The following is a 14,682-nucleotide window of genomic DNA, read 5'->3' on the forward strand; positions in this document are numbered from 1 at the left end:
TCCAGTATTAGGGAATCCACCACTTACCTGATATTCAAACACATGATTGTTTTCATTGTGAAAATATTTCCTCATATCTCTAATAAGAATCTCCCAGGATTTACTTGTACCCATCACCTCCTGCCTTTTCCACACAACTCCTCATAAAAAGGGAACTGTCCATCATCTTTATAAGACACACTTTAAACATTCTTCCCATATAAATAATCTTCCTGTTTAGACTTCAATCCCAGAACAGTTTCTTCCTATTTTATGTAAACATTCTTTAATTTTCTTTTCTAATCCAGGTAGTCTTTAATGCAGCAATTTCTAATTCAGATCATTTCTACCTCCAGCTTTTTTAAACTGCTGCTGTAACCTTTCCCAGTTTCTTTTTTTTTTCTTTTTCCCAGATTTTGTGACCCAAAAATTCACCTTCAACTTTTGTTACCATGAGAGATTAGGCCTGGCTTTCCTCTGTTTATTTTGAATTCATTCATGTCCTCCTATTCTGGTTGTTTTTAATGAAAGGAAAATCAGTCTTCTGATACAAATATTACTTTGTAATATTTGTATATCTTTATGACATTGTTAATTCTTCTGCTCATCTTGTTCAGATAGCACCCAACTTATTTCATTTTTTTTTTATTTTATAATGTCCTGAACCTTGCATAATTTAAACAACTGTTGGTTTTCCTTATGGATCTTCCCAGCTACAGTCTAAAACAATTTTGTTTAGCTTATTTCTTATGTCTGGACTTGTATCTTTATTCTCAGGTGTTTCCAAGTAGAAGTTGCAAAAATAGTTTTTGTTCTGTTTGAAGAAATAGTGAATAGAACCAGGTTTGAATTTCTTTTTGTGTGTGAACAGAACTTTGGTCATTTTTATCTCCTGAAGGAGATCTCTGCCTCTTGCCTTCATGAACCTCCAATCCTCTTCAGTAATTTGGTCTGGTAAAGTGATGGCAGGTCGTAGCTGTCAAGGAGAAAATGATTGCTTGGTTTATAAGGGCATAAGCTTTTAAAAGTGTTTTAATGGCAGGAGAAAGATTTTGAAATGGTCTCTGCATTAAAGGGTAAATGAACGTATGAGGTTGATAGTGGCTTGTGGTATTAAACAGATGGGCTGCTTCATCTTGTGCAAGTTGAAATTCTATTTCAGTCCAGCAGACTTAGTTAAAAGGTGAAATAAACAGGCTTGTTAATCACAAAGGTTTGGATCTTCATTCTCTGAGACATCCATGTTAGTGACAAACTCTTTGTTGTCTCTCAGAAGCTTGGCACACAGTATAGGAAGGCATGCAGCTTTTGAACAGGGTGATCTGGGTTTCCTGCACCCTTATGACAAATCTGTCATACACCTGACATGGACTCTAACAGCACTGACAATCTAATAAATCAGTCATGGGTAATGCATGCTGAAAGCTGCTTCAGGGAAAAAAAAAAGAAAGGAAAAAGGCAGAGACTTGAGAGCAAATCAGGAGCAGGTTCCTTTCTTCCCATGGCTGTAAGGCAAACTGATTAAAAGTCTCTGTGTCCTCTTAATAAACTCATTGCAAGATATTCCCATCTTCCTGGTACAGCAGAAATGGCAGCAAGTTGTGTGTCTAGATTGAAATTATTCCTATAGCAAAGGGAAAAGTAATGTAGCCAGGTGGCAAAGAAATTGTTAGGACAAAAGAAATGTGACAACATTATGATCATCAGGATAAAAGTTCTTTCTGGTTCAGACTGAGAGTTTGTCAAGCTAGGGTTTTTCCTTGGAGTCGCTTTCCAGTTTTAATAGAGAGGCTTCTCCAAGCCAGGTTAGCTGCAGAGTTTGGGAAGTTGTGGAGTTACCTGTCACACTGGAAAGTAATAACAGAACTGGGTCTGACACAGAGAAGGGAGAGAGGATGTAATTGTTTGAACTCTGAAGAGGTCAACTAGGAAGTCAGTTTGGAACTGAGTTGCCTGGGACTCAGGCAGAGGCAGAAAAGAAAGGCAATTTGTGTCTTAGTTTAGGAGCAGAGACAGAACACATCCTCTTGGGTATGGGAGTGGGCATGGAGAGAAGGCAAGCACAGGCTGTGCTGCTGGAGCCAGCTTCACCTCTGCAGGATCTCCTGCACCTCTGCTGACAGTGCAGGGCCTGGAGCTTTCATAAAAGAACTGCACAAAGCACCTGTGTGCTCCTCTTCCTGGGAAAAACTGGCTAAAATCCCCCAAACCCCAGCAGAAATAGACGGGCACCAATACAGAGGACAGAGGAATGTCTGTGTCCTGAAACCCTTCCTGTCCTGCCTCTGAGCTCCTGCTCTCAAGCACAGTGACAACTTCTTCTGAATAGAGATCATTAATTTTGGATGTGACAGCTCCTACCTAGAGCTCCTGAGCATGAATTAATTTGCCCAAGTATAAACAGTAATCTTAGAGGTACATATTATGCATATTTTGTATATTCTGGCAAGTCCTGCTTCTTCCCCAAATGATATTAATGTTAAAAAATTAATTGAGCATAAAGATGTAGTATAAGGTCTACAGAGCATATCATTAGCTACAGCTTTTGTAGCTAAATAATTAAAAAGGAAAATATTTCTGTGCATAATTTCATGTTCCTTTATTTATGTATATGGAGTATTGCAAAGCCTTTCTCACCTGGGATGTGGTATATGACTTGGCAGATCCTCTCAAATTGTCATCATCTTGAAATGAGCCCCCAACTTTCCTCATTTCCACCCATCCCAGCTGTTGTGCCAGTGATCCATGGGGAACAGGATTTTCTAGCAGGAAGGCTGAGCATGAAATACTCGTAGAGACCAGATCATGCTCCTCTCCCTGTGAGTGGTCTCCCTCAGCCAGAATTGGTGGCTTCTGCTGTTGTAATTATTTGTGGATAAATCATGGAATGAGATCTGCAGGCACCCAAAAGTGGGACATTTCTGATGCAAAACTGCTTATTTTAAAAAGAGTGAAGGTGTTTATCTATTCTACAGGGGGAACATGCACTTCTTTAAACTTAAATGACACTTGATAACATGAGAGAAAAAAACCCTTTTAAAACTAAATGGTATTTTCCCTTATGAATAACATGGCTATTTTTCCATTAAAAGGTTTTTTGGTTTTGTTTTGTTTTGTTTTTTTTTTTTTTTTTTTTTTTTTTTTGTTTTGTTGTTTTTTTTTTTTTTTTTACTTTGAAGCAATTTTTACTTTGAGCTGAGGTTTTGAGGTGATGTACTCTGGTGATGCACTTATGTGCAAACATACCTCAGTTCAATGGAGCTTGTAACCTGACCCATCTTTTTGGCAAAGTTTAATAGTGGCAAAAAAACAACTACTTTAGGCAGAAAAAGTGTAGGGGGCACTTTTTGGATTGAAAACGCCACAAACCCTAAGAAAATCCTAAAAGAATAGAGGCAGTGATCAATGTTTAAACATCCATGTGAATGAATATTATAAGCCATGGGTGAATTAAATCTGCCAGTTACTGTGCTCTCAAAAAGGTTTATATTAAGCAAAAACCCCCTCCTGCCTAATGGCTCTGTTTGCTATTCCCATAAAAAGAGATCATGATTTATTGTACCTTATTTATTCTGGGTTTAATAGGATTTTGAAATAAGTATTCAGCAAACAAAGAATATTGGAAGTCATAATGACAATTAGAAGTTAGAACTAAGTAACTCATAACTTCAGGTGACTGTACTGAGCTGGTACAAGTTTTTGGTAGAGTGCAGTTACTAAGGCTTCTGTCTTTAGCTCCTTACTGTAATTTTGGACATACAACAGAAGCAGTGGCTTATAAGATAAGGTTTAGAAAAATAAGACTTTTTTTTTTTTTTTTGAGAAAATGTCCCTATTGAGTAGCTTTCAACAAGGTGTAAAATACGTATGAAATTCTAAAGAATAATTTTTCTTTTATCCAAGAGCTTGTTTAAAACACAATGAGGGAGTAAGTAGTTGTCACATCTAAGGAGGTTTTAGCAAAGCATATTGAATAATCAAGGGAAACAAATTAGTTAAGTGCTGCAGTGACAGTGAGAAAAGGAAGAGTGTCAAATTCACCTCTCAGAAAGGAGAGTTACACTGATGTGGCCTGTGAGCCAAAGCAACTGTAGCTCACCCATAGTTTGGTATCAGGTACTGGAGCTCGAGTGTTGCAATTTATTAGCAATTGCTCCTCTTTTCTAACCACACATGAACAATCCTCAGTGACCCCAAACCATTTTTGAATTGTCTAAAAATAGATGGGAGTGAAGGTTGTCTCAGATAGTCCCTTCTAGAAACACAGTGAGAGACTGCAAGGCACGGAAAGCTGTTTTAGATTTTCCAATCTTGGCAAGCAGTTTTGATCATTAGCATTGTCTCTGGTAGGCAGGGAGGCAAAGTAATAGAAATCTTTTTTATTGATTGAGACTGTACTTGAAGAAAGGTGTAATTGCCACCCTAAATTTAATCTTGTAGATACATATCGGGTGCCAATGTTCTCTTCTAGCATTAATGTCTTCCAGGAACTGCTAAAAAACTTCGTATTAACATTGCTGATTGTGGTCTAGATCAGTGTGCATTAGTAGAAAACATAGGAAGGATTTTTGAAGTCTGGTCCTTTGTCTAAGTGTTTGTAGGAAACATTCAGGAAAAGTCGAGCTTAATTTGCTTTTTTAATTTTTTGCATTTGGGATACACTTTACACTGGAGCAGCTGGTAACATAAAATGAAACTTCAGAAATAAAGAATAGAAAATCATCTCTTGGAGAACAGAATACATAGATTTAAAAGCAATTTGCTCTATTATTTAAATGTGGGGGGAAAATGCTACTCTTAGAAGCAGGGCAAAAGGAAGTCTGAGTGTTTCAGTGAATTATAGTAGCTACAGTTTTCCCAAGCATTTTTAAAAAGACTTAATTTGAAATGTTCAGGCATGTCACAGTCAGGCTTGTTTATTCTTACCAATTGACAGCAAGAGTCAGATCAAATATTGCACAGTTACTGTTACAGTCCTGAAGGTTCAATCAAAAAACCCTTGCTTGTATCATTGTTTCCCTAAATTTCTTCAGGAAGAATGAGGGAATATCAAAACTCCTGTATTCCTCACTCAAGGCATCCAAGATTTCAGTCTGTATTTGCCCTGAATCTTCCAGTGCGACAGACAAAAGGAGAGGGTGGATACCCAGGAGGTTTAGGATTTACCTTACTGAACCTGAGTTGTCCAAAGTGATGGTTTAGAACTCTTTTATACTCTATTGAACTTATACTTGTTGTTTTTATTCCCTTCTTCGCACTCCTTTCTCCTCTCTCCCATTTTTCCACATCAGTGCCTCTGCTTGTGATGAAACATGGCCAGTGGTAACTGAGACAATGGAAGGTTTCTGTAAATCTGAATTTTGTAGATTAAGCTGCAAATTTCTGAGCCTACCTAGATTTTCCAGTATTTTACCAAATGTATGACTAAAAGGTTGGTTTTCTAAAATGCTTCCAGGGATTTAGGCTGTTTGGCTACATGGGGCTTTCTGTGTCCTTAGCATATCAATGGTTGACTGACCCAGGAAAAGCCTTTTTTCCCCAGGTGTTGCAATGATGTCTCCCCACAAAAATGTTGACACATTAAGAACTCAGAAAATGAAAACATTTGGCTTTAGCAGTTACTCTTTAGCAGAAAGACAATGGGTTTGTGTTAGTTAAACATGATTGAGGTATTATCACTGGTAGTCACTGAAATATCTCAGTAAAAGCAGAATCTAATTCGTTCTTTTTTCTCTGGACTGTGGATAAACATTCATGTTTATTAAAAAAATAAAAAAAAGAGGGAATTCATCTGTGCCATCAAATTTTAATGAAAGCAGAATAACATGGCACTAGATTTTTATTGTAAAATGGTCTGTACCCTTGTAAAATCTTGTCAGGAGCAGTTGTGATGGTGTCACTGCAGCCGCAGATCATAAATTTGAGTCTTGCTATGGACAGATTTGAAAATAAATGCTGGTTTATTGACATAAAAGAAAGATTTTGGCTTTTTTCTTCATTCTTCTGTATGATTATATAAGGATAAAAGGGAGAGAGCTAGCAATTTCTTCACACTGCATCTTCCCAAATGAAAAACGTGCTCAGTCACATTATCAATACCCAAATGATTGTCTTCATTGTCCTGCTGTTCTCTCCATCCTATTGAGAGCTGCAAAAAAGAAATGAGGATTCAGCTGCTTATGGGACAACAGAAGAAACAGCCTCAAGCATGGGGCGTCATGTAAGAAATATTACATGCAAGTGCTCAAATGATTTATTGTAGTATTTCCTTTGGAATTTATGTAATCTGGCAAAACCACGGTCCCCCTTTTTTTTGTTTTTTTTTTTTTTTTTCCTCCCTATACTTTTCACTTAGCTAACCAAAGGTTTTATTAACCTGGGAATGAAGAACATGCTTTTGAAAGGGCTTAAGCAGTGGAATGATGAATGGAACTGTTCCCAAAGCGTGCAGGTAAAGTGCTGTCACGAGCTGAGGCTGGTTTCTGCTCCATCGCCCCAACAGGAAAATAGCAATATTGCTGCAATGATTCCGCTTAGGCTCTATTATTTGCGGTGCCGCTTGACAGTTATGGAGTTGGAATTCAATTTCTTTCATCTAAAGCAGGTTCACCTTAAAAAAAAAGAAAAAATCACTCTGCCACTTCTGTATAACGCATGGAGATCGTTGGCTTCCTGCCTGAAAGCGTTCCAGGGCACTTATCCCATTTTCATCCAGCAGAAGTTGTCCATGAATATCATCCCATTTTAAATACACAAGCAAGTTTGCTTTATTCCAAAGCAAGATAATAGATGATATGAAAAGGTTTATTTTATGCTAGCATATACATTTAACAACCCATTCTGAAGGGCATTTTTATTGAAATTTCTATTACAAAGCACGTAAAGAGGTTGATGTTATTTTATTATTCAGGACAAGAAGAAAGGTGTTTCTTAATCTTGATATATCTTGATTTGATATGACAGGTTAACCTTGATATTAGCATCATGTATCCAAATTTTTCTTCCCAGTTTGACTCTAAAATACCCTTCCTTACTTTTGGATAGTGAGGTATCCAGGCACTATTTGTGAATAGTACATGGCACATTTATTTTATATTAAAAGACTCATATGAGTGCCTACTGGGATTTAGACAGTTTTAGTTAAAATTAGGATTTGAGAAGAAAAAAAGTATGTAATATCTGGAAGAGGGATATATGTTTATTGAGGTCAAATAAAAATGTATGTGCATGTCTGTATCATATTACATATTTCCATGTATGTATATACACATTTATACTGAAGTGTCTGTCTGGATTTTAGGTGTGCATATTTTTATGTGTAAGTTTATATATGTATATAAAAATATATGTGTATATATTCACAAATAGTCTGACCAGCAGGTGTGTGCAGCTCAATACTGCTTGTATTTGACTTTCCCTTTCTAATCTTCTATTACCTCCATTTACTTGTCAAATAATTTACAAAGGCACAAGCTGTATTTTCAGAAAACTCCACAGATGACTGAGCTGTACATTGACTGATGCTGAATGCGGCTTGGATAACTTGAGCACCCTTGATTTGTGGTTTAATGTCTCTTAATGTATAAATGAACTAAGTAATAGTGATGTGAAGGTCACTAGCTGTAGCAAAGGATTGCCTTAATATGAGAAATAGTTTATTAAAGGCACTGTGTATTTTCAGGCTGTACTGAAATCAATAGTGTGTTTAATCTCTGGGAGGTGCTCACTGGGTTCATTCCTGGGGAATAGATGGCCAGTTACTGTTCCATTCACTGGTAAATTCCAGAGTTAAAGATAACTTCTGTAATATTTACCTTTTCTTAATTATTGTTTTCTGCAACAAGCTACAGTTCTCAGCACTTTTCTGCCTTAGAATAAATATTCAAGAGACAGACAAGTTTAGCACATTAATATTTAAACTCTTATTGGGGAAATACACCATCACAATAGCTTGTAATGTAGTATTATGTACCATTTATATCTATCTAGATAACATTGTTTAGCTTAAATTAATTCTGTTGGCTTAATTAATGCTATTACTTTAATCCATTTAGGAAGGCAAAAGCAACAAGGAAAGCGTGATGGTATCAGTTAGGACAACAGATACAATATCAATTTCAACTTCCCACAAAATTCCATGTTGTACAAGTGACGCAGAGATTGTCTCTGTTGGGACTAATGCCAAAGTTTTTAACTTCCCTTGGAAATGAGGTTTGTTTAGTCTGTTTTGTTTGGGTCACCCCTTGCAGTCCTGAACAAATGTGCTCTAATGGCAGGTTTGAATGTAAAAGTCAGCACGAGCATTTGTCTTCATGTCTGCCATGGAGCTTGCTAAATTATCTGGATCTCTCAGAGTCAATACAAATTAAAAATACGCACAAGGTTTCTAAGAGAGTGATTGCTATTCTAGCAAGTTCATTAGCCTTCTGAGGAATGCTGTTGGCAGGCTTTGTTTAGCAGAAGTCCAAAACAAAGTAAACCAAAAATGTCACAAAATGAATTGCAAATCAATTGGCAATATAAATGTGAGAAATAGGCTGTAGATGAAGAATAATTTAGGGAAATGTATATTGTTCCTCCAGGAATCTTAACTGCACGAATGGGAACAATGCTAAAGATTACAGTTGAGAATGGGGAATAACTTGATTAAACAAATAGGTGCCATCCAGTTTTTTTTTGCCAATATACTGGCAAAACCAGACTCCAGGCACTATTTACTTTGTGGGAAAAAAGAGTTCTTCAGTGAGGCTTTTTTATTTTTTTTTCCCCAGCTCTCTGCTTTTATTCACATCAGACAATTTGACTGGATTTGTGACATTTTCAGTATTTCCACAGTAAATAATTCTTGCCCTGCAGATGCTTGGTGCAAAGAAAAGAAAAATAAAGGACAAGGAGGATGGAACTAGGTGATCTTTAAGGTCCCTTCCAAGCTGAACCATTCTGTGAGTCCATGATTCTATTTCCTTAGTGTTTTCAGTCTGTACTCTGCAAAAAGATGCTGAAAATGAATGCTTCACTGTAATTTTATGAGAATAAGTTGAAGACAAAAAATTAAGTTTAAAGGAGGAAATCGGTGTCCTAAACTAGATAAGAAGCAATTACCTTGCATTCTTTTCCCCAGTTAAGTTCAGGTGCAGTCACCTAGAGCATCCCTTGTCGGCTGCTGCTGAAGGGAGGGAAGAGGCTGCTCCTCTTCAATTTAATCCAGGCTTTTTTGAGAAATTTAAATGTTACTGCTACTGTATTGTTCCCATTATTCGAACATTCATAACAGAAACAGAGCAAAGCCTGAATTCTAACTCCCATAGCAAAATGCAGTGGTAAATCCAGCAGGGAGGAGAGAAGGTTGCAGGTGACACAGGCAAGGCTGATGTGCTCAGTGCTTCTTCTTCACTCTTCACAGAAAGGTTAAACATAACAAAAGGTTTGACATGATCAGAATTAGCAAGGGAACATGAATGCAAGGGAGAATAGGGAAGGAATTGAGTATTTTGATTCAGAAAAGTCAGATTTAAGGTCTGTTTACAAGGTTAAATGGCTGGGCAATAACTGGAATTTGCATTTATGGCACGCTCGCTGCTGTGTACTAACCCCCCATATGGAACATCTCAGCAAATAAGAGGTTCTTTACATGAAGCAGCTTTTCCAGGTCAAGAGATCCTCTGAGTTACCCCAGCAGATTTAAAGATGCAGTTTCTAAACCAGCAGTGATTTGCTTTGAGAACTCCCAAAGGGTATAAATAGTCCCAATAGGCATAGTACATGTCTTTAGATGAGGAAAAAAGAAATAAAAAAACAAGGGAATGACAGCCAAAGATTCAGGCTAAGCTGGTATCTGGGGAGATGCTAACATAAATTTTTAAACAAACAATTTATAAGCTCCTCAAGTCTAGTGAGGGAGGAAGTCACTCTGCCCACAAGAACAGATGTTTTTCACTTTAGGGAGACTTCGGATATGACTCAGTCATAACAGTAAGTATGATTCATAATAAATCAGTCAGGAGCAAGGTCTGTTTGAGAAAATATTATCAAGGAATAATTTTATCAATAGTCTGTAGGTCCAGATTTTTCTGCTGTTCGCCAGTTTCCTTAATGTCTCAGGCAATGAGATGTCACATTCTTGAACAATGTCACACTCAGAGGCAGTGCAAGTAGGCTTAGAATTAAAAATATTTTTGATAAATGGGTGAAACAGCTTGAAATCCATAAGACAAAATTAAGTAAAGAGGATAAAGTTGGTGCTTTCAGAGGAAAAATCAACCACACCAATGCCACATGGGAAGGGAAAGAAGTGATAAGGTGTCAGGGCTGTGGGAAAGACAGGACTTGGGCAGGGCTGTGGCAGAAAAATGTAAATCTCTTTGTTTAAATGTATTAATCCGAGATAGGAGCCATTGGGGAGGCAGCTGCTGGGGGCTGGACTCAGCCACAGCACACCAGGGAGGACATGGGGAAAGTGGAGTTTGGACGGAGAACAGGGTTCTTGGCTCAGAAAAATGGGATAAAATCAGGCAGCAGAGTCTCAATTTCCTTCAGACATGGGAATGCTGCCACTTAGAGACCTGAGCTAAATTTCCCCTGTGTTCACCAAGGAGGCACCAAGAAGTATCAATTTTACTCACAGCACACTTTGTGTTCAGTGTTAGGAAAAGTCAAAACTGTGCTCTAATAATGCAGTTAAATACTTGAACAATGACTCTGATAAACTGTGAGGTTTCCATGACTGACAGGCTTGGAGAAGTTGATTAAAGCTTATACAGATTGTTCATTGCACCCAATCCAGTTTGATAAATGAACTTTTGGGAGGCTTGTCATCCCAAGTTTTTTACAGAAGTGTGGGTATGTGTACAATTTACAATAATCCATGCTAGCAAGTTAGATTTCATTTTCATATCTCTCATAGTTTTGACTTTTTGGAGGAGTAGCTCATTTGCTTTCATGTAACATAAGCCATGTAATTTATATTAGACACAATGAAATCTGTAATTTAATTACTAACTGAATTTAGCTTTCAGCAAGGCTCACAGATTGAAGGAAACCTGTTAAGTCCCTTTTATTCAGAACAGTTTCTTCACATCAGAGCAATACTTGTCCATATCAGAGCAGCCAATCAGGATTTCTGCAGAATAAGCTCTGAATCTGAAGAGTGCTTCAAACAGTCTTAAAAACTGTGAGAATTGTGAGATCATTGCTGGAGAGACACGTGTGTTTGTATGTGTCACTGGTGACTTGGCATTTTGGACATACACAGTTTGCAAAGTCTTTTTCTACTTTCTTTTTCTGTCAGGACTGATTTAGTGTGTAATAATTTATTCATGTGGAAAAGGAAGCTTGATTTTTTTTTTTAATATTATTATTTAGTATTTTCTTCTAAGTGTAATAGACTTCCACTTCATTTGTGAAATGATAAATATCATACTTTGCACATTCACAATTAGAATAATTCTTTAAAGCAGTCATGCTAATCTTGGTCTGATGGATCCACAAGGTCAACTCTTGACCTAGCAAGGGAAGTCTCCTAAATGGAAATTCCAGTTTATCTTGTCGTATCCCTGCCTCTATTTAGATTTCTTCTGTTAATGAGAAAATGTGCACCTTACTCTGCTGGGCTATGGCAAACCTGTTAAATAGTTTTTTTTATGTATAGAAAATTACATCACTTACTCATCTTATCTACATCAGATGATTTCAGTATTGATGTAGGAGCTGTAGTTTAGTAGGAGAATGTACTTGTTAAAAAAATCTATGCAGAAGTTTAATTGTGATATTAAATTCTAATTATCATTAACAAAATTAAGTGACTATCTGAATAGAGTTTCATGCTTTCTCTTAATATGTAATACAATTGAAATGAAAATTGATTTTTGCCCCTGGCCTTCCAGTACAGGTAAATGATGGGGCAGCCTCCTGTTTTGAGAGCTGGAGATTGGACCAGCCAGGACATCTGACAGGAATTGTGTTTGTGGTATGGGAAATGACTGTGGCTGAAAAAAACCCAAACTGTTTTGTCTTAGTGGTGATGCAGGGCATGAACTGCACTCGAGGACCTACAAGTGGGATGGTCAGACCCAGCTGCCAGGTGTGCAACAGCCTTGCAAACCATTCTGGTAGTCAGACATGTCTGATTGAGGGTAAGGCATAAAAAAGGGGGAAAAACTTATCTAGAACTTGAATACTGGCCTAGTTTGCAGCTGAGCAGTCATTCAACTTCCTTTCAAATATTCTATGACCTTATCTTCCATAGGGTTAACAAGACTTTATTAATTTACCTGTAAACTATTTCAGTTGCATCTGGTTATTTTTGTTGTTACCACAAGGATCAGTGGGTTTGGGTCTTACCTTCTTCTCACATGCTGAACCAGCACAGCCACTTCTGCAAGCACAGACATTTGGTCTGATGCTCCCAAATTGACAGTTTTGCTCACAAAGTGCTACAAATGAGAGATAAGGTTCTTTAGAAATGCACTTAGTCTAAGTCTCATAGTCAGGATGTGAATATTTAGAAATATTGAGAGTTAAAGATGGTTTGTCATAGGCTTCTCATGCCTCTGTGTCTCTTATGTTTACAATTTTTATTTTTTCCTTTTGTTCCCAATGATGGGGGAAAGACAAGTAATGACCTTGGCTCAGCTGGAAATGGATCAGTACAAGGCCTAATTTTGAAAGTCAGGATATATTCTGGACATTGATGGTTGGGCAAGATTTATGCCAAAATTGATTGTCTTTTGTTCCAATTAAAATAAATAACAGCTGTTAAAAAGCTGACCTCGAGCTGAGATGAAAGAATATGTTAAATATGTACTCCCAAAGGCGATGCTATCACAATAAATAAATGGGAGAATTTGGTGAACTTCACAATTTACACCTCTGGAAACCAAATAAGAACATGTGATTTCATGGTCATAGAGAATTAGTAATAAACTACTTATCCCAAGGTAAAAAGAAAAACAGAGAAATGTTTTATCTAGAGCACCACTAGAGCATTTATAAAGGCCCATCAATTTGAAGATATTCTGTTAATAAAAGAATGAATCAGTGTTCTATTATTTTTTAAGAGAGAAAAAAGCAATTAGTCAAATTTCAACTGTTTTTTCATCCTCATTAGCAATTTCCATTGTTATGACATTGTTTTGGCATAGAGGAAAAAGAACAGCCAATTCAGAGGGCACCAATTCAAGAAGAACACACATCACAGTATTTTAATTAGATCTCATGAGCCAAACCTTCTATAAATATTGCCAGAATATTGTATCCTAGTTTCAGGCAGTCAAACTAAATGCCTTAAAAACTGGTCAGATGTGACTCAACAAGTGCTTTCTTACATTTTCTTGTGTGGCAGAGGAGTACAGGAAGCTGCCAACCATGCCCCATTAAGACAGAGCTGAAAATAAAGTAGACACATGTCTGTGACCAATCTCCTTCATGATGTAGCAGGATGTTCTATCAGATTTAAATGAATTTGCTGTATTCCTATGAGATTTTTTTTCTTTTTCCTACAGAAGATCAACTTTAAAAAGTTAAGGGGCTGAAGGGTCAAATTCCATAATTTCAGTTTGTTGCACTTTCTCATTCTAACTCAGATTTAAGCTTGTGCAACATCTTTGTGTTGAGATCTGAAGTCTCAGAGATAGACCAGGGCAAAGTTTTTTAGGAAACACATTGTGGGATCCTAAGCAGTCCAAAAGTGATCCTCAGAGTTATAATAATTGTTATAATGACCTTGGCATCATGGAATGACCTGGAATTTGTATTGGGTTTGTTCTGTCAGGTTATTATACCAGTGAGGAGGCTGAGGTTTTGACAGTGTGAGGAATATTAAAATCTAAATATCTTAACAAACTTCACAGCTATGGGGCAGAGAGGCAAAGAACCAGGCTTGCTGCCACACTACACATCTTAAAGAAGAGAGACTGTAACTTGGCAAAAGAGTGTTTGTGTGATCAGGTAGCGAGAGCTCATGCTGTGTCAAAAGCACTGCCCAAGAGCATGTCCAGAATAAGAACACACACAGACCTGCATGTGCTGGTGACCTGCAGGTGCTCCTCTGGGACAAGCCAGCTGTGTCAGTGGCTGTGTGCTGTAGGACTCCAGTGACCTGGAGCTAGGAACTTGCCTTCCTGGTCTATGAGCTTGTTGATGTATTCCTGCCACTTTGAAAAAGGCAAAAGTGCTGTTTTCTTGAAGCAAATTTTAAGGAGGAAACTTGGTTTTGTTGGGTGCCTGTTGCAAAAATCTCCTTTAGATACAGAATAGTGCAAACCTCAGAATTTCTCCTTTTTCTGAGAGGGCAGGGGGCAAGTTTGAATTCTGGGTGTGGAGGGGACAGAGGAGGAGTGAAATTACACTCAGGCTAGAACAGGGAGCTTATAATCTCTGGAGTGCTACTCCAGCTCCTCCCTGAACCTTGAAAGGACAGATTTACAACTGGAAAATACTTAAGAGTTTGGCTCACTGGAACAAAACCATTTCCCATCTGGGATTGCATTGTCAGCAGAAAAGGCTCCTTGTGCCCAAGGAAGTTGTGTTCCGCTATGTGGTAAGCAGGAAGAGAGAGACCTGTGTGTGATAATATCATTAGAGAAAGAATTGTGTCTATTTCTATTATTTGTTTGATATGAATATGGGCTTCAGAAAAATGGAAGCTGATTTTCCTTTCATCTTGGTAGCAGATAAAATAGGAAGAGGTAATGCAGGGAGAAGTGG

The 14,682-nt window shown here is 37.6% G+C and overlaps 1 protein-coding gene across 1 annotated transcript in view; it reads right to left on the reverse strand.

Annotated features, from left to right (window-relative positions):
- Positions 1-14,682, reverse strand: part of LOC128791082 (von Willebrand factor D and EGF domain-containing protein-like) — a 230,157-nt gene that overhangs the window by 51,790 nt on the left and 163,685 nt on the right. Inside the window, exon 28 of the mRNA XM_053948448.1 lies at positions 12,291-12,410. Coding sequence (XP_053804423.1) covers positions 12,291-12,410 — 120 coding nt within the window. The remainder of the gene's footprint in view (positions 1-12,290; positions 12,411-14,682) is intronic.

Source organism: Vidua chalybeata, chromosome 7 (genome assembly GCF_026979565.1).
Source record: "Vidua chalybeata isolate OUT-0048 chromosome 7, bVidCha1 merged haplotype, whole genome shotgun sequence".
In the NCBI taxonomy this organism is placed as follows: Eukaryota; Metazoa; Chordata; class Aves; order Passeriformes; family Viduidae; genus Vidua; species Vidua chalybeata.